This window comes from Leptonotus elevatus, chromosome 17 (genome assembly GCF_054856555.1).
Source record: "Leptonotus elevatus isolate MCC_2025b chromosome 17, RoL_Lele_1.0, whole genome shotgun sequence".
In the NCBI taxonomy this organism is placed as follows: Eukaryota; Metazoa; Chordata; class Actinopteri; order Syngnathiformes; family Syngnathidae; genus Leptonotus; species Leptonotus elevatus.
Genome location: NC_141255.1, coordinates 3,751,187 through 3,774,794, shown reverse-complemented (window position 1 = coordinate 3,774,794; position 23,608 = coordinate 3,751,187). Strand labels below are relative to the sequence as shown.

At 41.8% G+C, this 23,608-nt stretch overlaps 4 protein-coding genes across 6 annotated transcripts; 3 read left to right on the top strand and 1 right to left on the bottom strand.

Annotated features, from left to right (window-relative positions):
• Positions 1 to 96: 96 nt before the first annotated feature.
• pmpcb (peptidase, mitochondrial processing subunit beta) lies at positions 97 to 3,520 on the top strand. The gene is made up of 13 exons (XM_086060084.1): positions 97 to 202; positions 413 to 550; positions 624 to 710; positions 834 to 963; positions 1,042 to 1,240; positions 1,322 to 1,401; positions 1,962 to 2,074; positions 2,157 to 2,300; positions 2,494 to 2,654; positions 2,739 to 2,824; positions 2,891 to 2,979; positions 3,083 to 3,158; positions 3,308 to 3,520. The coding sequence occupies exons 1-13, from the start codon at positions 119 to 121 to the stop codon at positions 3,370 to 3,372; spliced, it is 1,452 nt and encodes a 483-aa protein (XP_085916210.1). The 5' UTR covers positions 97 to 118; the 3' UTR covers positions 3,373 to 3,520.
• dnajc2 (DnaJ (Hsp40) homolog, subfamily C, member 2) lies at positions 3,424 to 8,693 on the bottom strand. Its single transcript, XM_086060083.1, has 16 exons — positions 8,490 to 8,693; positions 7,980 to 8,170; positions 7,680 to 7,755; positions 7,350 to 7,448; positions 7,049 to 7,271; positions 6,845 to 6,910; positions 6,663 to 6,754; positions 6,463 to 6,584; positions 6,224 to 6,373; positions 6,065 to 6,153; positions 5,743 to 5,812; positions 5,437 to 5,624; positions 5,098 to 5,198; positions 4,075 to 4,185; positions 3,710 to 3,864; positions 3,424 to 3,603 (listed from the first exon to the last, which is right to left on the bottom strand). Exons 1-16 carry the CDS (start codon positions 8,542 to 8,544, stop codon positions 3,535 to 3,537), a joined length of 1,857 nt encoding a protein of 618 aa, XP_085916209.1. The 5' UTR covers positions 8,545 to 8,693; the 3' UTR covers positions 3,424 to 3,534.
• Positions 8,694 to 9,909: 1,216 nt separating this feature from the next.
• On the top strand, positions 9,910 to 13,186 carry depdc4 (DEP domain containing 4). Of its 2 annotated transcripts, none has more exons than XM_086059824.1 (9): positions 9,910 to 10,009; positions 10,470 to 10,869; positions 10,937 to 11,070; positions 11,140 to 11,326; positions 11,393 to 11,619; positions 12,027 to 12,169; positions 12,240 to 12,365; positions 12,438 to 12,516; positions 12,593 to 13,186. In XM_086059824.1, the coding sequence occupies exons 1-9, from the start codon at positions 9,931 to 9,933 to the stop codon at positions 12,787 to 12,789; spliced, it is 1,572 nt and encodes a 523-aa protein (XP_085915950.1). In that variant the 5' UTR covers positions 9,910 to 9,930; the 3' UTR covers positions 12,790 to 13,186. The 2 variants fall into 2 exon arrangements, with proteins under 2 accessions (XP_085915950.1, XP_085915949.1); XM_086059823.1 differs by having other exon boundaries at positions 11,137 to 11,326.
• A 229-nt stretch (positions 13,187 to 13,415) lies between these two features.
• Positions 13,416 to 23,401, top strand: scyl2 (SCY1 like pseudokinase 2). Of its 2 annotated transcripts, XM_086059654.1 has the most exons (19): positions 13,416 to 13,555; positions 14,356 to 14,552; positions 14,621 to 14,778; positions 15,904 to 16,048; positions 16,129 to 16,278; positions 16,428 to 16,649; positions 16,724 to 16,840; positions 16,916 to 17,041; positions 18,044 to 18,220; positions 18,321 to 18,332; positions 18,407 to 18,529; positions 20,252 to 20,365; positions 20,448 to 20,580; positions 20,668 to 20,786; positions 20,887 to 20,987; positions 21,072 to 21,138; positions 21,228 to 21,305; positions 21,370 to 21,492; positions 21,615 to 23,401. In XM_086059654.1, exons 2-19 carry the CDS (start codon positions 14,376 to 14,378, stop codon positions 22,170 to 22,172), a joined length of 2,700 nt encoding a protein of 899 aa, XP_085915780.1. In that variant the 5' UTR covers positions 13,416 to 13,555; positions 14,356 to 14,375; the 3' UTR covers positions 22,173 to 23,401. The 2 variants fall into 2 exon arrangements, with proteins under 2 accessions (XP_085915780.1, XP_085915781.1); XM_086059655.1 differs by lacking the exon at positions 18,321 to 18,332.
• The last annotated feature ends 207 nt before the right edge of the window (positions 23,402 to 23,608 follow it).

The window sequence follows — 23,608 nt, the reverse complement described above, 5'->3', positions numbered from 1 at the left end:
CAGAATTTACGTTTAATATTTTGTTGAAAAGCATGAAACAAAAACACTCAAGGAAAGGAGAAAATCGTTTACCGGATGTGACATATTAGTTTCCGTTGGCTCTGTCTGACATAACAATATGGCGGTCTCCTTACGTCTCCTCGCGTCCGCGGGGCAATGTTTACTTCGCAGATCTTTACTGGGGAAAAATAATCTCAACGGAGTAAGGACAATGTGTTACCGGACGTGTAGTTGTACTGAAATATGTTCGAGAGTTGTATCAACTAATTTCGCTAAATTGACGTTCGTGTCCGTGCGTGGTTTCATAAACACAAGCGCATTTAAATTATGATATTTGGCTCAAGTATTTGCAATAATGTTGTCGTAGTCACGTAGAATATGAATGTCATGCTATTCTCTTGTGTTTTCGTAGTTCACTGCTGGACCACGCAGACTCTTGACTACACAGGCTGCGCATCAAGTAGCTTTAAATGTCCCTGAAACTAAAGTGACCACTTTGGAAAATGGACTCCGTGTGGCTTCTGAAGACTCTGGGCTGTCCACGTGTACAGTAAGTTTTAAAGTTACCCTGGCACTCACTTAACTGTTGACTGCTGTTGAAAATACAACATCATTTCTTTCAGGTTGGCCTGTGGATTGACGCTGGCAGTCGTTATGAGAACGAAAGAAATAACGGCACAGCCCATTTTCTGGAGCACATGGCATTTAAAGTAAGAAAGTCGCCCTAAATTCAGTGGAACCTTGATTCAACTGACCCCGAACCAATATAGAAATATGAAGGCCTGTGATGTTATTTTTTTTTATATTGCATACTTGTCCCTTTTCTGTGACAGGGCACCAGAAAGAGATCCCAGCTCGACCTGGAGTTAGAAATTGAAAACATGGGTGCACACCTAAATGCATACACATCCCGGGAGCAGACTGTGTACTATGCCAAGGCCTTCTCAAAGGATCTTCCACGAGGTATGACGGGTCCTGTGCCGAAACTCAATTCAAATAATAAAAAAAGACTATTTCATTCATTGCATGTTTTTGAAAAAGCTGTGGAGATCCTGGCTGACATCATACAGAACAGCACGTTAGGTGAAGCGGAGATCGAGAGGGAACGTGGCGTGATCCTCCGGGAGATGCAGGAAGTGGAGACCAATTTGCAGGAAGTGGTCTTCGATTACCTCCACGCTACCGCGTACCAGTCCACAGCGCTGGGCAGGACCATCCTGGGCCCAACTGAGAATATAAAGTACAGAATTTTGACATTGTATCAAAACACAAAGTCTTTCTTAGCTGTCATCATATGAGTTTCACAACTGTTTCATTGTAGGACGATAAATAGAGGCGATCTGGTTGAGTACATTACCACCCACTACAAAGGTCCGAGAATAGTACTGGCTGCTGCTGGAGGTGAGAACTACTTGGCTCATGTGATCAGTGTATAAACTCATTCACTGCCATTGACGACTATAGACGTCAAAAATTCATGTGAACTATTTCTATTAGTTTAACTTTATTTTTATTTTTATGAAAACCTAGATTTTTTTATTGTACATTTATAACAGATATAAAATTATCATGCGATTAATTATGATTATTATTATTTTATTTTTTTAATTAGGCCCGTCAGGCGATTACATTTTTAAATTGTAATTAATCACATGACTTCACTAGTTAACTAACGATTAATTACACATTTTATATCTGTTCTAAATTTACAATATTCCCCCGCCCCTAGGTTTTCATACTCTTTCTTGTTAGCAAAAGTGGAAAAAAAATGTAAACTAATAGAAGTAGTTCAAATGAATTTTTTACGTCTATAGCCGTCAATGGCAGTGAATGAGTTAATAAATGAATCCAATCAACTCTAGTCAGTTGTCCATTTTGAAGATAGAGTCGACGAATAATCAGTAAAATATCAGTTTGTGACATTAACATGATTGATTTGTGTTCTTTGGATGCTCAAATAGGAGTTTCCCACAATGAGCTCATTGACCTGGCAAAGTATCACTTTGGAAAGCTTCTTGGCAGGTATGACAGCGATGCCCCGGCACCGCCTGCCTGCCCCTTCACAGGAAGTGAGGTAATCGCTGTCATTTAAGACCTCATTGTAAAACTTCAATACGATACTTATTGCTCAGACTCAATGAACTGTGACCTTTCAGATCCGCGTGCGTGACGATAAGATGCCGCTAGCTCACATTGCCATCGCTGTGGAGGCTGTTGGATGGTCTCACCCCGACACCATCCCCCTTATGGTGGCCAACACACTCATTGGGAACTGGGACCGCTCATTTGGCGGAGGAGTTGTAAGTATTTTTTCCTGAAACATTTACTCTCAACAATTTTGATGTTTCAAATCTGGGAGGAATGAAGAAGCACTCATAAGTATAAAACATATTTTTGTGTCTTTGACTGTGAGACTTGTGATTAAAAAAAAAAAACAATTTTCAAGCATCATGGTTTTAAAATGACAAAAACAGTACATTGGACATCCCTCAGAATCTGTCAAGTAAGCTGGCCCAGATGGCGTGTCAGGGGAACTTGTGCCACAGCTTCCAGTCCTTCAATACTTGCTACACTGACACAGGCTTGTGGGGACTCTACATGGTGTGTGAGCCAGGCACCATCAATGACATGATGCACTTCATGCAGAAAGAATGGTGAGATTGCCCGTGAGAGTCGAGCAAAACGACATGCCAGTATCGTTATGTGACACTTTTTTTTTTCTGTAATCCTCTCATCAGGATGTCACTTTGTACCAACGTAACTGAAGGCGAGGTGGCACGGGCGAAGAATCTTCTCAAGACAAACATGTTGCTGCATCTCGATGGTAATGCGGCTTCTGGTTAGAATCCCAAGACATCCTGAGCCTTATTTTGTTGATTCCACTTCTTAGGATCCACGCCGATCTGCGAGGACATTGGCAGGCAAATGTTGTGCTACAGTCGCAGGATTCCTCTGCATGAGCTTGAGACCCGAATTGATGTGAGTGGATGGTGTCAAAATCAATTCCACACATTTGATATTCCCTGTAACACCGACAGCCATAGTGGCACATTTTTTGTGATGATCACGTCTCATTCAATAGGCCATCGACGCCGCCACCATCAAGGACGTGTGCACCAAATACATCTTCGACAAAGCTCCTGCCATCGCAGCTGTCGGTATGTTGCTTATTTACCGCGAGCTTTGAAAATATATATATATGGAGTACTATTATGAAAATTCAAAATTGGAGTGAGGGCGCGACATTTGCAATCACTCGTAGTGAGAATGTGTTTTTGGCTGTTAAATCCAATTCACCTTTTTTCAGGTCCAATTGAACAGCTCCCTGACTACGGCCAGATCCGCAGTGGAATGTTCTGGTTAAGGAACTAAGCAGAGTCACATTCAAATGTATAAAAAAAGGCATCACAGTATTTAAATAGTTTTTTTCAATGTCCTTTTAATTGTTTTCGTATAAAACAAAGCCCAACACAATACTATTGTAATAATAATAATAATGATGATGATGATGATGATACTACTGTCGTTGTGTTGTCATTTTTTACTCTTGTTTGCCAATTGCTCTTGTGCAGCTTTCTTGGCTTTAACCATCTCCACCAGTTCCTACCAGAGAAATGCAAAATGTCATATTCAATGTACAACAAAACCATCGGAGCACATGCACGACCACTTTGTTGTAATTACAGTGTCGGCCGTCACTTCATCTCACCTTGTACCTCTTCATACAGTCTTTCTTGTTTCGTCCGGGGACGGAAGCGGCTATCTTGTCCCACCGTTCAGGTGTGCTGACGGGATATGTCTTGAGGGCTTGCTCTAGAAGTTTCTGTTCCTCTGTAGTCCAGGGGGCTGCGATTCCATCACCGCCTGGTGGTTAACACAATCGAGACTAAAACCAGTGGAATCTCATCTGAATTCCACAGAATATACAGTTAAAACCAATAATGAAATGGAAACGCTGCTTTTATGCTTAACAAAGCTTTTTGGAGGGAACTTTGGCTTTTGAAAGGCAAACGATTCCGAGGCCACTTATTGTGTTTAACTTGGGCGGTTCCACTTTACACACAACGCACTCACCTTCAAACCTCTCTGATGGCACGGCGTTGTCAACGGTGGGTGGCACAGAATTATGTTCCTTCTTGAATTTCTCAAAGGCTTTTCTGTTGATGTCATCTTTCTGTAGTGGATCTGAAGAGACAACAGCAACTCAATGGAGGAAGAAAAAGCAACCGATAGAGATGGGAAGCCAATAGTTTGCTTGAATTTAAAATGAGCAATTGTGCCACCTAGTGGCCAAAATTTTGAATGCGTTGAAGCCAGTAGGCAGTCCAGTTGATTGGAAAAGGTGCGCGGGATAGAAGAAAAAGTTTGATGAAAAACTTGCGGGCTATTTTTGTATTATTTATGACAAGAGTTTTTGTTTTGTGATTATTAAGCATTTTGATTTGACAAAGTTGTGCACATACATAAATGCGGAAAATGTGAAGAAATTGGCACAGAAACAAGTCATCTAAAAAGGTAAGTCAAACCAATCTTTCGTTTTGGGATTGCATTGGCATAGCTTTGTTTAAAGTTGAATGTGGATCTTTTTAGCATTAATGGTCTATATAACCGAACTAAAGTTTAAAGGGCCGGACTTGACTCATTGGGCCATTTTCAACAGTAAAGAGATAATAATTTGTATAATTAATGTGATAACTTCATTATTTTTCATGAACAATTAATACCTTTAAAACGTAATTGTTCCACTTGCTGTCGACTGTAGATGACATCACCTGTGCTGAGGAAGTATGTGTAACGACCAATCATGGCTCAATTTGCTGACCAAACCCAGAAAACAGGTGAGCCATGATTGGTCGTTATCTACTTCCTCAGCACAGGTGATGTCATCTCCAGTCGACGGCAAGTGGAACAATTAGTTTTAAAGCTATTGTACATAAAAAAAAATACTAAAGTATTGGTAATCAAATTAATTCTGGACAAAATGTTAACTTTTTACTGCTAGAAATGGCTCAATGAGTCAAGTATTTCTTTAAGTGCACCAAAGGTTAAATAATGTCAGGCTTACCGAATACCAAATTCAAGTGCGTAAATATTTACCAAGCCGCTGTAAATTCTTTGCTTTGTTGATGACGTCTTTGGCTGTCCTCTTCATGCCACTAGTTGAGTGTAAATTCATATAGTTGGCAATAACTTCCCATCTGAAAAAAACCCCCAAATATAAACATTTTAGACACACATGTTATGCACATAGAAAAATAATTGATTACCCCCTCAATATTTGATAATCAAATACAAAAGAGACACTGTAAGATTATTATTATTTTTTTCAATTTTAGAATAGATATTTTGGTAAATGAATAGAGTAAAACCTGAACACATGCCGTTTCAAATTAAGATGATAGCAGTTTAGGAGTGAATACTAGGCTGAGAAATTACCTGGCGTTGGTTCCAGCAGGAAAGAGGTTGACGGCCTTGATGAGCAGCTGAAGGTCTTCCTCATTCCAGCCTTTCCCGCCGCCCCCTCCTCCTCCTCCTCCACTGGCCTGCTCCGCGCTCCGAGAGGACTGCATTGCCTGGACCTCGGCCTCCCTCTCCTTCTGGAGCTGCAGGTTAACTTCCTGCACCTGAGAAGAAAGGCACATAGGTACAGATGTGTTTAAAATAATAGCAATGTTTTTTCAAAAAGTTCAGTTGCTCAGCTGGTGTGAAACATTGAGGTTTTTTTTTTTTTTATATATATACCTGCTTCTCTACTGCGACTTTGCTGTCCTCCTTTGAAGCAGAGGCCAGTATTTCGTTGAGGGACTGCAGGCTAGAAATGGACACAAGGACTTCTGTTAGATGAAACTAAATCTCAAAAAGGTTTCCATGACAGTATGGTATGATTCTTATTTGGCCTGTTTTCATAAAAGGAAGCGTAGGCACAAAGATGATAATACACAGAGCCAGTGGGTGCCTCCATGAAAAATAAGTGCAGTGTGAAAACACTTCAGACATTTACAGGTAAAAAATTTAATAGCACATTGGTTACCATTGTCATGAAAAACAATCTGGTTTATTTTACCTTGTGAGTTCTAGCCTATCACAGAGCTTCTCCACCTCCTCCATCATCTTCACGTTTTCGGTCTCACCGTCAGCAAAGTAATTCCAGGTCTGCGGCATGTGAAATCGACCTGTTATTAGACCCGACAGATCTCAAGCAAATAATGCAATTCATTCAAACCTTGCAGTTTGTCCTGAGCTTCTGCCTCTCCTTCTTTATGGCTTTCTTCTGGATCTCCTTTTCTTTTTTGGCTACCTGAGCCGCTTGCTTGGCTTCTTCGTCTTCTTTCTCTTTAGCCAAACGAGCCGTCTCCAGCTCAGCTTGTCGGGCCTACAAACAAAACGATAATGCCGCACATGATATCGGGAGTTTCAAAAGCAAACTGAAATGTTGCTCGAACTCTGCACATTGGGACGTACTCGCTCCTTTTCTTCATGCTCTTTCTTCTTGGCTTCAACTTTTGCCTTCTTCTCAGATTCTTTCCTGGCTTTTTCTTCTTCTTTGAACTTCTTTATCCTAGGATCACAACTGTACGCGGTATCTATATTGGGACAAATGGAACATATGTTAAGGATTCCTCAACCGCATGCGTTTTTTTTCACATCTGCGGTCTCTGTACCAACTAGTGTTCGCATTCTAATCATCTCCTCCTTCTTCCTCTGAGCTCTGGAAGCTCGATTCTGCTTTTCGATCCATCTCCTTTCATCTCGACTACAGGGGAAAAATATGAATGGCTAGTCAGACACTGATGGGGTGACATACAGGCCAAAGAATTGGTTTTTAAGTGCTAAGAAGTTCTACCACTCAGCCTTTTCCTTCTCCTCTTCATCCAAGTATGAGAATTCCCTCCATGAATCAAAATTGTACCTGCAACAACAGAAATAAGTTCAAATGGTGGTACCTGGAATCTTAAATAAAAAAACAAATTTGACAAGTACCACTGAACACATTGTGGGCCGGTACTCCTGACACAAAACAAAAAACGATGACATTGATACCACATACCAAAATGAGTAGAAGTTATCCACTTCTTCGAAAGAAGACTTCATGGTTCCAAGGTTGGGCACATGCTTTTTGATCGACCATCGGGAATTCCTCTCAAAAACGGCAGGAAACACCTGGAAGAAGTTTTCTTTGCCTTCGCTCTTGGAAGGTACACCGTTGTCAAATGTGGGATCGACACTGTCAAAGGCTCGTCTTTTCACAGGATCTGACAGAGCTTCTATAGCTGTTGGTCAAAATCGACAATAGAGGGACATAAGTAGAGAGCCCCAGATCAATAAAAACTACTTACGACGCAATGCACCTTTAGTTATACACGTGAAATAGTCATTGTCGCCTTCTGAAATCTGCTCTCCTGCAGCTTTCCTTTTGTCAGGGTGGTGCTTCAACACGATGGCTTTGTCTGTTGAGAAACAATCACGAATGTGACCCAAGGAACCTTTTACAATAATGTGAGAATAACCATGCTGCATCCAACGCATTAGTGAGACATGCTAACAAATAAAAGCGATGAAAGTGAATAATAATAATCCCGTGTGTTGACAGATTGATGGCAGAGATCACCACCACCACGCAGCCGTAGGCACCATGCAGTGTAAAAAAGGGCACACCTGAGAACAGGAAGCATACTTACGGGCAGCTTTGATCTGTTTCTGAGTGGCTTTGTATCTCAAGTGTGGCAGACCGAGGACGGCATAGTGATCTTGATTCTAACAAGAAGTAACAGAACACTTAAGCAAATTATAAGCAGACAAATGTGCAAGTACATGAATGGAAAAGTACTAAGCGCTTGTATCTGTATGAAATGCATTTTTAAGTATGAATGCTGGCATACGATGTGAAATTATTTCTAATAGTTGTACTGAGTATCCATCAATCAGGACTGACTGAAGCCAGTTAGCAGTATTCAACTTTTTTCTTTTCTTTTACGTGCCTTCCAGTCCTTTGGATCGAGCGTTCGGAGCATCGGATGCTCTTCCAACTTAAAGTCCTCATCATCAGACTCCTCAGAGGACGACGACTCCTCTTCTAACTCCTGAAAGGAGGTCGAAACATTCCTGTTTCTCCTCCTCACATAGGCTTCGAACCAGCGGCCCACTGGCTCCACCTGAACCTGCACAGAGGCTAACAGGGGGAAGCAAAAGCAAGATAACTTATTAACATAGTACCTACATAATAACATAATACATGTCACATATAAAAATCACTGCAGCTACTGGGCTGCTGTTATGCAACAGTCACAATATTTGGCTAAATTAGCACTACTGGCGTTAAAATATATACAAGGACACGCATCCATAAAGACAGCTATTTTCCTTTGGCTACAGCTGAATGTTCACTGTCTGTTTTCAAACGTATAGCTAACAAGCATGCTAACAAACTCTTATAACTGTAGCTTAGCGGGCTATCTCCCTCTGGCCTCATTCAGTCATTCAATTCTTACCGGCAACCTCTTGAAAAACAGTCGTTTCATCCCCGTCCACCGCTTTTAATATCATTTTTAGAATGATGGCGACACAAACATTCAAGAATCGCTATAATCCAACGATGTATTTCAGAAGGTGCTTCAAATTTCAGTAAGGGCTAGCTAACGCATTTTGCGGCTGCAGCATGTGTTGAAGCAACCCTACGTCACGTCCGCCAATGCCGCAGCATGTCGCGGTTTCTGTTACGTAACTTCCGTTTTTGGCACGTCGACTTGAGCAATTTTTGCTTCATTCGTATTAATAAAATGACTTTGAGTATCTTATTCCGTTTTATAAGTTTCAACGACTAACATCAAGCAGGGAGATAACTGCATGTCTCACGCAGTCAGTACAAACCACGATGTTTCGTGAAGTTATGCCTTTTTTTTTTATCTTGAGGTTTAAATAATGGATGGTGGATGGATGTAAATTATCATCATCATCATAAATATACATACATAATATATGAAAGAAATGCTGAACGAATATAAACGCAGTGCTCTCTCTGTCAGATCTGCAGACGTCCAGTTCGTGGAGCCCAGAGTTTAAAGTAAACACGGTGAAGCAACATTTAGCCGTTATGCTGCACACAAATGGAATATGCTGCCAACAAAAGTGAAGTCATCCCGAAGTGTAAATGCTTTTAAATCCAGGTAAAAAACTTGGATTTTCTTAACCATCTTCTAAACTATGTTTTCTTTTAATTATTTTAGAAAACTGCTCTCCTTTTCTTTCATTTACTCTCTTTCTTGTTGTATCGTCTCATATTACATCATAGTGTTTTATATTCCAGTGTGGGTGAAAAAAGTGTTGCTCCAATGTCTCTATTTTATTTGTATTTATCTTTTCGTTAGGAATATTCCAAGGTCTCATAGTTACAAAAAGTTATTTTGTACTAAACACAGGTTCCAAGGTCTCAGTTAACAACAACAAAAACAGTTATTTTGCTATATGTTGAATCTTTGTCTCGGAAAATCCTTACATGATATATAACAACTTAAAATGTGTTTCCATACTTATTGACGATATGAGGAGAGGGAGGTAATTACAATTCTAATTTCTTTCGTTACTCTTTAAAAGTTCTTATGTTGATTGTGAAACGAACCGTGCAGAAGAGAATGAACACGGCGACCGTGTTATATATGTAATAATTTTGGCGAATATTCAAAGCCAGTACAATAACAATATTTTGTTTTTAAGCTTATTTTTATGGAGGTATCATGTCTAAAACTTAAACACCCACAATCACACACACTCCGAGGCTACATTAACTTTTTTGCAAGTGCTGTACAAAATTAAAATGTTAATACGTTGCAGTGCGTGGCATTGCCTGAAAGTAGCAGCAGTGTGCTTTACACACGTCGACCATCTTAGATGATGACGAGGAAGAAAGGTAATGACGTCACATGTTTGACCAGAATGGCGGTTGATTTAACTCCGCGATTTCGACGGCTTAATAGCCAAACGCGAAGTTTTCGTGACAATTTGCACTATCGTGGTAAGATTTTGATTATAAAAATATTGTATTATTACATGATATTTATTTATATTCAAGCCGTAACTGAGATACGTTATTATCTATGAGGGCAACTTGGCAAGTGTCAAAAAGCAATACGGCGAATTCGAATTTGATTATTGTACAATATAGCAGGAAAAAATATGTATTTTTAGTCTCATTATATAGGACCGAATGGAGATACATTCAGCTTAACTTGAATGTAAAGTTGATGTAACTACAAACCAGGTTGTGGGTTTTTTCAAGGTCAGATGATTAAAAAACAATTTTTTTTGAATGGTCCCCCCATTTGAAATGCAGATAAGTACTTTACTGTACAATAATGTTATACTGTACATTAAGTACCATCAAATTTTATGCATATTGAAATATGTACTGTACACCTTTTATATTATTTGTATAACACCTGTACCTCTCAATTTGCACTTTGTATCTGTGTTAGCATGTATCTCTGGTCCTTTTGGTGCCACACAGCTGTGGCACAACATCATCCACGCCCTGCGCACCCAAGTAGAGGTGCGCCATCACCGCAGGCACCTGCGCGTCCACATCAACAGCTTCGCAGGTTCTGATGCAGTGGATGCCGTGCTGAGCTACCTGATGCAAAACGCCGCCTTTCGTGCCGGGGGTGGTGAGGTGTCGCGCCTCACGGCCACCCGTCTCTGCCAGGCCTTGATGGAGGCCAGGGTGTTTGAGCCGGTGGGCGCCAAGCTCTTTCGCCGGGACAAGGAGGTGACGTTTGAGGATGGCGGCGGAAGCCTGTACCGCTTCATAGAGAGCAAGGGGCAGGATCGCAACAGTGATACTGAGGAAGTGGAGATGAAGAAAAACAAGCGGTCCAGGTGGATTTTAAAGGCAATTTTTAGTCTGCCATATCAGTGATGCTCAAATTAGTTTTTTTTAATGCAGGTTGAACGACGTGTATACCATCTCCAATCCTGTTGCTGTGGGACCACCTGATAGGAAGGTAGAGAGGCTCTTAAGGTCCATCAACCTGCGGCCATCCCCGCCTCCGCCCACATCCTCTTTCCTGCCACAAACAGGTCAGTTCCAAGAGTCAGTTTGTCTTGTGTTGAAGTGAAGTGAGTGGCTCTACCGTGGCTTCATAGTGGTGGAGGAAGTGTGGAAGCAGCAAGCATTGCTGCAGCTGCTGCAGACGATCGAGCTTCCCGTGCTGGACAACATCCTGGCGTCTCCTGCCAGGAGTCGCACTCGAGCCGGGAGGGCACCTCTGCAGGACCTGGTGATCCCCAACACGTGCCTGGAGAGAGAGCTGCCAGACATCCTCAACTTACCCCAGTGAGTTCGTCTCACACTTCTTCTCTTTCTAAGCACTTTAAACGTACTGACTCCACTCGTCCTCAGGTGGGACGAGTGGCTGTCGGCCGCCGCCGACTGCCTGGAGCTCCTCCCAGACCAGCTGATCGTGGCCGCCTGTGAGCACCTCCGGCAACAGGATGACGCCGAGTCGTCGGAGCGGGCAAAGCGGCTCCTCTTTGATGCCATCGCCAAACACTACGACGGGCGGGAGAAGGGGCCTCTGCTCTCGGGGCGCTACCTGGATGTGCACGTTGCCATTCTCAAGCTGCTTGGTAAACGCAAACACCAACCAATGAATTGGTTGTTTTTTTTTTAAATATAGGTTCGGTCCTCGAGAGCCACTAATAATAAATAACATTATGTAGCACCCTTTCAATTGTCCCAACGATGTTAGCAGTATCTCATGTTTTTTTATGTAATGCTTCTTTTTGTATATTTAACCACATTTTAAACAGAAAAAAATATTTAAACATTTGGGGAAAAAAACGTATGCTAAACGTAGTTTAAAAAAATATTTAGGAAAAAATTAAAATAAAATAAACATAAAAAATGTATCAAAAAAAGTAAACAAAATTTAAAACATATAATTAACTTTTATGAATTAAAAAAAAAATGACAACAAAATATTATTTTTATATATTAATGAATGCATTTTACATTTTGACTGGTTTCCTTGCAGGAGTCGCAAAGTTGCACCACGCCATTCGAGCCTCACTGCTGTGCCTGCACCTGCTGCAGGCCAGCGCACGGGATGAGCTCCGGCGTCTTTTGGTCTTTATGGCGGCTGCGGCCTGCCCTCACGCCTGCCGCCTCCAAAAACAAGTAGCCTCCTGCACACAAAAACATACACAGTAGCGCAATTCCAGCACTCACAGGTATCTTTTGCTTGCAGACGGACAACCGCGCTGTGGTCTGCCGTGCTTTTCAGAAGGCCGTCGTCCACAATAGCGAACTGACGCGAGCACAGAGTGAGACCTTGGTGCTTTTTCTCATGGATAACCACTCAGACCTCTTCAAGGTAATTTCTGATTCTTATGTGTTTATAAAAGTAATATTTAAAAGTGATTTTTCCCCCCCCCCATGCTTGTAGACTCCTACATCCCTCATCCAAGCTGTGCACAAGACACTGAGGACCTTGCAGGAAGGCCAAGATGTGGACTCCTTCACAAGTAAGATTTCATGATTTCATTAGGTGGGCTACACCAGTACGATTGTTGACGCTGACGGTTTGTTCCCTCGCTTCAGCGTTCGCCTTCTGCGAGCAGGTGACGCCACAGGAATACCGGAAGCGGCGTGACGATGCCACGCACGAGAGCCTGAAGTGCCTCCTCCGCCACATAGATTCATCTTCCATGAGCGGCAGGGAGAAGAGGAGGCGCCTCAAGCAATTTGAGAAGCATCACCCTGTGGTCTTCCTCCAGCATCTCTGCAACAGCATCTGAACACAAAACGAGTGGATTTGTCTTGATGGTAGTTGGTACTTTGTAATTGGAATCCTTTTAGTGATTATTATTGGATGTTTGTCAAATCAAAAGAAATGATTACTGTCGGTGTTGTTTTATAAGCTAATTTAAGGAAAGTTTATGTGTTAGAAAATAATGAATTAATGCTGTATGCACTTGAATCATAATAATAATTTAGAGAGCGATAGATTGAAGCCCCACTAGTGCACTGGAGCCATTTTAGAATGCACTTTATTCCACACAGATACATTGATTGTAATTTTTGATGTGTTATGATGAAATATGTTCATTTTTAATTAAACTGCTGATCAGTGAGGTTACAGTTAGTATATACCTTCTATGACCATTATTTTTAATTAAAGTACATATTAAATCATGTATTTTTAAGTTTATGACCATTAACGTTGTTCAATTGCCATTAGTTATCACGTTTCAACGTATTAGAGGCGTGCATTTTTATTATATTCTCTATATTTTCATGTATATTGTCATTTAAGATTGCAAAATAGTGACCACGTTGAACTGCACAGTAGTTGTCCTTGCAAAATAGTGACCCGCCTGGAAAACGTGACGTCGCTGAACCCGGAAGTAACAAATGTCGGGCGTCCTAGCCTAGCATGCTAGCTCATTCTGTAGGCTGCTTGAAAACATGGGGACTGTGAGCAACACACGTCAGTGACAGCACTCCTCGGGGAGTGGACTTTTTAAAAGGGAATCGCCTGGAAACATCTTGTACTATAATTGTGTAAGTTTGACCAAATAGCAGTTTGTGACTCTTGATTGTTACGACTGCGGTGTTACTGCGCATTGTCGGCTAGTTAGCTTCGCCTCCCGACTGCCGCGATGAAGCATTCCAGGAATATTAAATAGAGAGAATTGAACAAATGTGCTTTAACGTCACAGAGGGAGAACATGTCAGCGAGCTGCCGTTATTTAGTACTTCAAGTTATCGCTGTATGCTAGCTGGAGTAACCTGTCCCGAGCCACGACTAGCTCGTCATCAATAATGTTTAATGATTAGTTACATGAACAATGTGTTAGATATTCATACTAACATTCCAAACAAGCGGTGAATCATTGCCAAGATCCTGCTGAGAATACAGAACGTAAATAATGCACGGATTGTGTATTTAAAAAAAAAAGAAAAAAAAGCTCAGATGTTGACAGTTGGACAGGTGATCATAATTAATTAATTTAGACAAACTGAAAATGTTTCTGGCATACTAATGGATTTCAAATTAGATTTCCAATTCGAAGTGATTGCAGCAGAACAAGAATTTACAGACTCAGTTTTCAGTCTACCTTCATAAAAAAAAAGAGAATTTTAGCCAAAGTGTTGCACAGTGGCATGAACATTTTTTCAACTGTGTTCTTTTATGAGACTTCCCGTTGCATAATCTGGCATCAACTTCCTTTTCAAGTGTTTTGAGGGCCTTATTTTGGCTGGACGCGTCTCGGAGACATTTCTTGAAATGATGATTAATCTGAAAAAGTGAACGCCTTACCTCATGTGAGATCCTAACCCGACCCTGGGCATCCTTCCAGCTGCCCGCTCCAGCCTTATCATGGAGTCCATGCTAAACAAGCTGAAGAGCACAGTCACCAAAGTGACGGCCGACGTCACCAGCGCCGTCATGGGCAACCCTGTCACACGGGAGTTCGAGGTGGGCCGTCACATCGCCAGCGCCGGTCCCGGCATGTGCTGGAGGATCTACAACGGTACCAAGAAGTCCACTAAGCAGGTGCGTCGTATTATACCGACCCTTTGCAATGGCAGAAATGTTCACGGGATGCCTTTTGTCATTTCCAGGAAGTGGCCGTGTTTGTCTTTGATAAGAAGATGATTGACAAGTACCAGAAGTTTGACAAGGACCAAATCGTGGAATCCCTGAAGCGAGGGGTGCAACAGCTGACCCGACTGCGACACCCCCGTCTCCTGACCGTTCAGCATCCTCTGGAGGAGTCGCGGTGACTAGCACACTCTTGATATGTCCACATGGGGTGGGAGGAAACATATACTTCTACACTGATCAATATCACATTTGTGGAATGGATAAAGCAGCAAAATCCACCCGTTTTCATCCATCTCAGTGGGCGGCCATTTTGTCACTGACTGACAATGACATGACAGTTGCTCAGGCCTCAGGTAACAACCAATCACGGCTCTGTTTGCCAATGTGGCATGACCAAACACAGAAAACAGGTGAGCCGTGATTGGTCGGTACCTGAGCCCTAAGCGACTGTGATGTCAACAGCAAGTGACAAAATGGCCGCCCCCTTCGATGGATAAAATCAGGTGGATTTTGCTGCTTAATTAGAATGCTGTGTTTTGACTAGTCGGCGTGTATACAGTATACACCATATTATTGTACAGATTTTTTGGGGGTTGGCTTCCCCTTTAACTCATTCACTGCCATTGAAGGTAATAAACGTCAAAAAAATAATTTTAACTATTTCTATTAGTTTAACATATTTTTTTTCTACTTTTGTTAACAAGGGTATGAAAACAGAATTTTTTTTATTGTACATTTAGAACAGATTGTAATCGCCTGATGCCCCAAATTTTTAATAATCATCTCGTCAGGAGATACACATTTTTAATTGTAATTAATCGCATGACTTCACTAGTTAACTCACGATTAATCACAAATTTTATATCTGTTCTAAATGTACAATAAAAAAAATTCTAGGTTTTCACACTATTGTTAATAATAAAAAAAAATAATATAATAGAAATAGTTCAAATGAATTTTTGACGTTTATAGCCGTCAATGGCAGCGAATGAGTTAAAAGTGACACTTTACTGTGGTTAAGACATTTTGGGGAAAATGACTAAAAACACAATTCTTAGCAAGCACATGGTCATTTTTAATAATCTTGTAACAATTATGCTACTAAGGTACTAAATTAAAATATATTTTAATGGCCTAAAAAAAAACATTAATCTTCTCCCTTGCGTCTCCTCAATATAAATGCCTTTTCCCCAAGTAACTTTTTTCAGGGTTTTTTTCCAGTTCATTTTGACCCCACTATGAGGTGACCAAGATGTCACAGATTGGAAAATGTGTCAACGTTTTGTTGTGGTTTATCCAGAGACTGTCTGGCCTTCTGCACGGAACCGGTCTTCGCCAGTCTGTCCAACGTGCTGGGCCATTGGGACAACCTGCCCAGCCCCGTGCCCAACGACATCAAGGAGTACAAGTTGTATGACGTGGAGACCAAGTACGGCCTGCTACAGGTAAGAGGAAAGAACCTGAGAGACTATCAGATTGAATATCAGATGTTTAATTGTCTCTTTTTTTATTTTTTTTATTTTAGATCTCTGAGGGTTTGTCCTTCCTGCATAGCGGAGTAAAGATGGTCCACAGAAACTTGTGTCCAGAAAACATTGTTCTCAACAAGAGTGGATCGTGGAAGATTATGGGTTTTGATTTCAGTATTTCATCCAGCAACCCGTCAGACATCGATGTGAGTGAAAGGAGACACGATCTGCCTGTCCTCGTTTTGGACACATTTCTGAGAACGACGCAGATAATGAAATATTTACTTGGTTGTGTGATTTCAATCACAAAGAAGTCGATTTGTCCCCGTATGTCTGCCATTTTGTCTCCTCGCAGCCCAAGTACTCGTGTAAGGAATGGGAGCCCAACCTGCCGCCGCTGTGCCTGCCCAACCCCGAGTACCTGGCGCCCGAGTACATCCTGTCGGTCAGCTGTGACACGGCCTCCGACATGTACTCGCTGGGCGTGGTGGCGCACGCCGTCTTCAACGAGGGCAAGCCCGTGTGCGCCGTCAACAAGCACGACATCTTCAAGAGCTTCAGCCGGCAGCTCGACCAGGTTGGCGCCGAGCGCCGACGTCGCTGCCGATTTGCCTTTCGCATTCCAACGGATGTTTTTTTTGCGCATTGCAGCTCACCAACATAAGTCCGGCGCTGTTGAACAAGCTGCCAGAGGAGGTGCGCGAGCATGTGAAAATGCTGCTCAGCGTCACGCCCGACCTGCGTCCCGACGCCGACCAGATGACCAAGGTCGGCTTCGTCGCGTGGCACATCGTCCTCGTCGGGCGTGCGGCTGATGGATTTCTCCTATCTGCAAAAAAACAGATTCCATTTTTCAACGATGTGGGCGCGGTGACGCTGCAGTACTTCGACTCGCTTTTCCAGAGGGATAATCTGCAGAAGTCGCAGTTCTACAAAGGCCTCCCCAAAGTCCTGCCAAAACTTCCCAAGGTAAACTCAAAGTGGAAGTCAACCTTAACCTAGTCTTAACATGGCATTCTGATTACTATTTCATTATGAAGCAAAATCCAGCCATTTTTAGCCATCTCAGGCGGCGGCCATTTTGCCACAGCATCGATGTTGCTCAGGGCTCAGGTAACAACCAATCACAGCTCAGCTTCAGAAAACAGGTGAGCTGTGATTGGTCGTTGCCTGAGCCCTGAGCAACTGTGATGTCATCATCAGTCGACAGCAAGTGGCAAAATGGCCGCCCCCTGAGATGGATAAAAACGGCAGGATTTTGCTGCTTAACTCATATTCCACTAACGCAATATTAACCAGATGACCATATTTAGACCAGTGGGGCATATTATTGTCACAAAAAAAAATGGGGGTTGATTTTTGGAGTGTGCCAAAAAATCGATTCTCATAAGTATCGCGATTCTCATTTAGTACGATTCAGAATCGATTTTAAATGTCCCAAAATCGATTTTATTTAAATGATTTTATACTGTCTTCGATTTGTTTATGTGTGCCTTTTATTGGTAGCGCTGTTCATGTTGTATCTGATTTGACCACTTGGGGGCAGTGTGGTTCCACGTGGTCTGATACACTGTTAAGCTGTAGCCACATTAGAGAGTAGAAGGAAAAAGTCACGATCAAGTTATTCCAATAAAAGTTATTTTTTTGCAGCATGGAGCCGTTCTTTTGAGTGATAAAAGTGCCGCGAGTAGCACGCTAATTAGCATTAGCGAGTCAGACTGGAGTAGATCATTACAATTCCTTGAACATCTACAAATTGAAGCAAAAATCAGTCAATCAAATCATTTTGAATCAAAAATCGATTCTGAATCGAATCGTGCACCCAAAAATCGGAATCGAATCGAATCGTGAAACATTCAAAGATTCCCACATCTAGTTGATTTCCCCTATAAAACTTAATGGAATGCATTAATGTCATAATGAGGGTCAACACAATAATGAGAAATCCATTTTCAACTTTGTCTTGATAAGCGAGTGGTGGTCTACCGCATCCTTCCGTCCCTCACCTCGGAGTTCGTCAACCCGGACATGGTGCCCTTCGTGCTGCCCAACGTGCTGCTCATCGCCGAGGAGTGCACCAAGGACGAGTACGTCCGCCTCATCCTGCCCGACCTCACGCCCGTCTTCAAGCAGCACGAGCCCGTCCAGGTAGAACCCAATGCTCCATAAAAAGCTAAAGCTAAAATCTATATTGTGCTTCGTCACTTTATCAGACGTCTTTCTATTTCCTCCCATGCTTCTTCTTAAGGCTAGTAACATGGTAGGTGGTTAGCTGGTTCTTTACCTTCTTGATCAGGAAGTGGTTTTATAACTCCCGCCCGTGTCCCCGTGCAGATTCTGCTGATTTTCTTGCAAAAAATGGATCTGCTCTTGACCAAAACACCGGCGGAGGACATCAAGAACAGCGTGCTGCCGATGGTTTACCGAGCTCTGGAAGCTCCCTCTGTGCAGATCCAGGTGGCCATTTTGTGTGTTGGTTATCACAGTATTGTGTAGCGCTTCCACAATAACACGAGAGCAGGATGACTGTCGAACAATAATACTTGTATTGTCTCTTTTTTTTAACAGAGCGTTAGTTTAAATGCACATTTTAGATTTGAAATTAAATGTTACTTATTTCAAATCAACTTTTACCTTAAATTTCCTATGGAAAAAAAACATTTATAAAATGATGTCTTGGTCATATTAAAAATAGTTTACCTAAAAATGTTGGGGCGCAGATAGCATTACAGTTAACGCACTTCGCTGGCAGCCATCTTCACTGAAGCAACCCCCTTCGCTCCCGGCTGTTTTACTGGAGTTTGACTAATTTTGCAAGGCCCACAGAATATTGTGTTCTATTGCTATAAAAAAAATGGAACCTACCAAAAAAAAAAAGATTAGAGTCTCTTCTTTCACCAGGAAAAAAAAGTGTATTTCTATCTGTTTCCGTTTTGCAGCAATTAGTATTACAATATAGCAAAGTTTCATCATTATTCACAAATCTGTTTAAAACAGTGGGGGAAAGCTTTTTGCAACATGGCTTGTTCTCTTATACTCTGCTGCCACCTGCTGGTCGTTTTTGTAATATCTACCATTGCTTCAACCATTATATTCAGCAAAGCCTTCTGTATGCTCATAAACATTTATAAATATGTCTTTGGGAACATGGTCATATTTAAAATAGAACGTATTTATACGTTTTTGGGAGCAAATGAGTTAATATAAATTCCACATGAATAAAGTCAGAATGTTATGAAAAAATATAATATATTTTAAAAGAATAAAGTTATGTATTAACTCATTCACTGCCATTGACGGCTATAAACGTCAAAAATTCATTTAAACTATTTCTATTAGTTTAAAAAAAAAAATCCTAAGTTTTCATACTTTTGTTAACAAGAGTATGAAAATTTAGGAATTTTTTTTTTACATTTAGAACAGATATAAAATGTGTGATTACTTGTGAGTTAACTAGTGAAGTCATGCGATTAATTCCAATTAAAAAAATGCAATCGCCTGACGAGATGATTATTAAAAATTAGGGGCGTCAGGCGATTACAATTTTTAATCGTAATTAATCGCATGACTTCAATAGTTAACTCACGATTAAGCACAAATTTTATATCTGTTCTAAATGTACAATAAAACAATTCTAGGTTTTCATACTCTTGCTAACAAAAGTAGAAAAAAAAATTAAACTCATAGAAATAGTTAAAATGATTTTTTGACGTTTATAACCGTCAATGGCAGTGAATGAGTTAACAAAAAAAGTACTAATTTCATGAAAATAAATTATTAGAAACAAATACACATTTATTAGGGAGGAAAATAATGTACATGAAAAACTTCGATTAGAAATACAAATATTTGAATTCAAAGGAATAAAGTTGTAATATTATGAGAAATAATTTTTAAATAGGTATTTTTATGGGGATTTTTTTTTACTGATTTTATAAGAATAAAATGTTGATGGGGGGGGAAGAAATGCTACATTTAGAGTAGAGGTGAAATATGAGACAAAAAAATTCTGAAGAAAAAGTTTTTATTATGAGCAATATATATTATTTTGCACGAGTAAAATGTTGATATTTTGAGAAAAAAATACATACTTACATACTACATAATAATTGGGAAGCTAACTAGTGGGACACCAATGGCAAAAACGAGCATGCCGTGATGATGTGCGACGTCTTCCAGGAGCTGTGCCTCAACATCATCCCGACGTTCGCCAACCTGATCGATTACCCCTCCATCAAGAACTCCCTCATCCCTCGCATCAAATCCGCCTGCCTGCAGACGTCCTCGCTCGCCGTGAGTCTTCTTCCACCTTTTCGGAAAAAAAACACTCTCACGCACAGCCACGGTGACCTTTGCCTTCCCCGTGGCGGCGTAGGTGCGCGTCAACTCGCTGGTGTGTCTCGGGAAGATCCTGGAATACATGGACAAGTGGTTTGTGGTTGAGGAGATCCTGCCCTTCCTGCAGCAGATCCCCTCCAGGGAGCCGGCGGTGCTCATGGGAATCCTGGGTGAGATTCGAATCCTTGACTTCCTGATTATTATTTTTTTTTTTTTATGGTTTGCTTGAGCACCGCCTTACTTGTCACCTCCTTCAGGAATCTACAAGTGCACCTTCAGTCACAAGAAGCTGGGCGTCCCCAAGGAGAACCTGGCCACCAAGACTCTGCCGCACTTGGTGTCGCTCAGCATCGACAGCAACCTCAACCTCAATCAGGTACTTTTTTTTTTTTCCTTTTCTTTTTTTTTTTTTGTATTTTCATTGTTAAATTATGATGCGGTAGCGTTTTTTGACGTAAAGATCTCACGTGTTCCAGTTCAACTCGTTCATGGTGGTCATCCGAGAGATGCTGAGCCGCATGGAGGCGGAGCATAAGACCAAGCTGGAGCAGCTGCACATCATGCAGGAGCAGCAGAGGTGATTTCCGTATGAAATGCCAACAACGCAAAAAAAAAGAGGCCTTCTTTCTCTATAATTGTTTCTCGCCGTCTGCCCCGTCAGGAGTTTGAACATCTCCGGCGCAGAGAAGTCATCAGAGGAGACCAAGAACCCGCCGTCGTCGCACCAGGTGAGGTTACTTAAGGTCGAGAGCAACAAGAAATGTTACTGGATGAAAGCATGATTGTGTGGGTTTTTTTTTAACGCCATTGATTTCAGATGGACGACATCTTCGGCAGCGCGGGGGTGAACGGGAAGGAGAACGGGTCCTCGGCGGCAGCCCCGCAACCCAATAGAGTAAGAAGACCACATATTTGGTTTCATGAAGATGTTTTTAACTACGTGTCTCGACTGTCTTCAGATGTCTCTGACTCTGGAGGAGAAGCAGCGACTGGCTAAGGAGCAGGAGCAGGCGGCCAAACTGAGGAGTCAGCAGCCACTGGCGCCGCAGAGCATCAAACCGGCCGCCTCTGCCAACTCACAGGTCCAAAAAAAAAAATGACGATCAATCACTTCCTTTACACCAATTACTGTACTACTTTCCTATCGAAACAGACTTTGAGCACAAAACTGTAGGTCTTTAATTTTTGTCTGTTTTTCTTGCAGACAAAAGATCTGACCAGCAGCCTCCTCACCAACATGGCGTCCCTGAACACGATGTCTTTAACCAACACGCCGCGGCCACCCATGGCGCAGGCTTCCCCCGCCATGTCCGCCTTCCCCCCCTCGTCCATGGTGTCCAACGGCTTCAACCCGGCCATGGGCTTTCCTACGGCAAGCATGGGGATGGCCATGCGACCGCCCGGTTCCGCCGTCTACGGCGGCATGGCCTCCGCCGCCAGCACCCCCAACTTCGGCGCCGTGGCGCAGAATCACGGCCAGGTGAACATGTCAGCGCTGGACAACCTTTTCACGTCCAACAAGCCCAAAGTCCCCCTCAATCAAATAGCGCCCGGAGGCGGCGCCCCTTGGCTCGGCCAGTTCACTCCGGCACAGAACGCTCAGCCCGTCATGCAAGGGGCTTCGGCGGCGGGATTCGGGATGCAAGCGAACCCTTTTTTCAGCCCGCAGAACTTCTCTCAAACTGCCGCCGCCGCTGCCAACCACAGCGGACTGAAGCACAGCACGTCCGCCAACAACGACCTTAAAGACTTGTTTGGCTGAAAAGATCCAACATGAAGTTGAAAAAGTCCACTTTTGCTGTGTCTATTTTTGATCGCGCTCACATTCTGCACCTCATTTGTATTTGAAGGACAACGTGTTACTTCTTGTATGCTGTCTTCTACAAAGCTGTGGGTTTCTTACTCTTTTTCTACTTGATGTTCTTAGGGGCGCACGCGGGAGTTGAGGGTTACATTATGAATTACCTTATTCAGACGATTTGAGGACATTCCGGAGGGTGGTAGCTGGTCGTGTAGCATCTGGGAAAGTAGGCCTTTTTTTTTCCAGGGCTGGCTCCGTGGCAAACAATCCGCAACAGCGTTACCTAGTACATACACATTTACATTTGACTTCCTTTTAAATGCAGTACGACTGGATTATCACTTGTGGCTAGATGCTAATGCTAACAAGGTGTATTGTAGGCTCTTGTTGTGCCTTACAGGGTTGAACTAGTATTGATTGTCCTTTTTTTTTCTCAAATTGACCAATGAACGTTTTTAGCTTTTGTGTTTCTTTGATTCGTTTTGACACGGCAGCGTGCCATTAATATTTAAAATTTTAAATAGTAAGAAAGTCTCTATGTATTTAGATTTTAGCACTTTTCATCAAGTTTTTAATTGGTTAGCATGGAGAGGTCCTTTGCAGTTTTAGTTGGGTGTGAGAGAGAGAGTTCAAGAGGCCTTAGGTGAGGAAGCTTGTGCAATATTAACTTATTCACTGCCATTGACGGCTAAAAACGTCAACAATTAATTTGAACTATTTCTATTTAACTTGTTTTTCCTCTTTTGTTAACAAGAGTATGAAAAGCTAGAATTGTTTTATTGTACATTTAGAACAGATATGAAATTTGTGATTAATCATGAGTTAACTAGTGAAGTCATGCGATTAATTACGATTAAAACATTGAATTGCCTGTCTCCCCTAATTTTTAATAATCTTTTTTAAAATGAATTTATGGCAGTGAATGAGTTTATGATTCTTTTAGATGGTTCATACTGCACTGACCTCCAACGTCCACACAGCTCATTAGATGCTTTTAAATTTTAAATTAAAACTGCATAGTTGTTGTGTTTCCGCTGGAGGCTGCTTTCCGAAAGCTTTTTGTCATTCCAATTCAGCATCTCACATACACTACTGCTGGCATTTGTGTGTTATCTGTGATTTCATGTTGATCATTCTGAGGTGGTTCAATGAAAATGTGTACATATAAAGAAATGTATACAACCGTTTAAGAGTGTAGTTATTTTTGTGATGGAGAAAAGTAGCTCAACGGCAATTTGCCATTTAAACGTCACACAATAACGACAATCCCAAAATCGTCATTCGTTTACATACAAAAAAGGAAATACGTACATATAATCACGTACTTAATGTCTAATAAAGTCTTTTCAATGACGAGTTGTCATTTTATTCCTTAGTGAAGTCACATCCGTAAACAA

Coding starts and splice junctions, on each gene's coding strand:
- pmpcb (XM_086060084.1), top strand. CDS start 119: ATGGCGGTCTCCTTACGTCTCCTCGCGTCCGCGGGGCAATGTTTACTT. Junction 1,402..1,961: donor AGTACTGGCTGCTGCTGGAG/GTGAGAACTACT, acceptor ATGCTCAAATAG/GAGTTTCCCACAATGAGCTC. Junction 2,301..2,493: donor GCTCATTTGGCGGAGGAGTT/GTAAGTATTTTT, acceptor GACATCCCTCAG/AATCTGTCAAGTAAGCTGGC.
- dnajc2 (XM_086060083.1), bottom strand. CDS start 8,544: ATGATATTAAAAGCGGTGGACGGGGATGAAACGACTGTTTTTCAAGAG. Junction 6,755..6,844: donor GAGAAGGAAAAGGCTGAGTG/GTAGAACTTCTT, acceptor TTTCCCCTGTAG/TCGAGATGAAAGGAGATGGA. Junction 6,374..6,462: donor AGCATGAAGAAAAGGAGCGA/GTACGTCCCAAT, acceptor TTTTGTTTGTAG/GCCCGACAAGCTGAGCTGGA.
- depdc4 (XM_086059823.1), top strand. CDS start 9,931: ATGGCGGTTGATTTAACTCCGCGATTTCGACGGCTTAATAGCCAAACG. Junction 10,010..10,469: donor TGACAATTTGCACTATCGTG/GTAAGATTTTGA, acceptor TATCTGTGTTAG/CATGTATCTCTGGTCCTTTT. Junction 11,071..11,136: donor CTCTTTCCTGCCACAAACAG/GTCAGTTCCAAG, acceptor GTGGCTTCATAG/TGGTGGAGGAAGTGTGGAAG.
- scyl2 (XM_086059654.1), top strand. CDS start 14,376: ATGGAGTCCATGCTAAACAAGCTGAAGAGCACAGTCACCAAAGTGACG. Junction 16,279..16,427: donor GCAACCCGTCAGACATCGAT/GTGAGTGAAAGG, acceptor GTCTCCTCGCAG/CCCAAGTACTCGTGTAAGGA. Junction 20,988..21,071: donor ATCATGCAGGAGCAGCAGAG/GTGATTTCCGTA, acceptor CTGCCCCGTCAG/GAGTTTGAACATCTCCGGCG.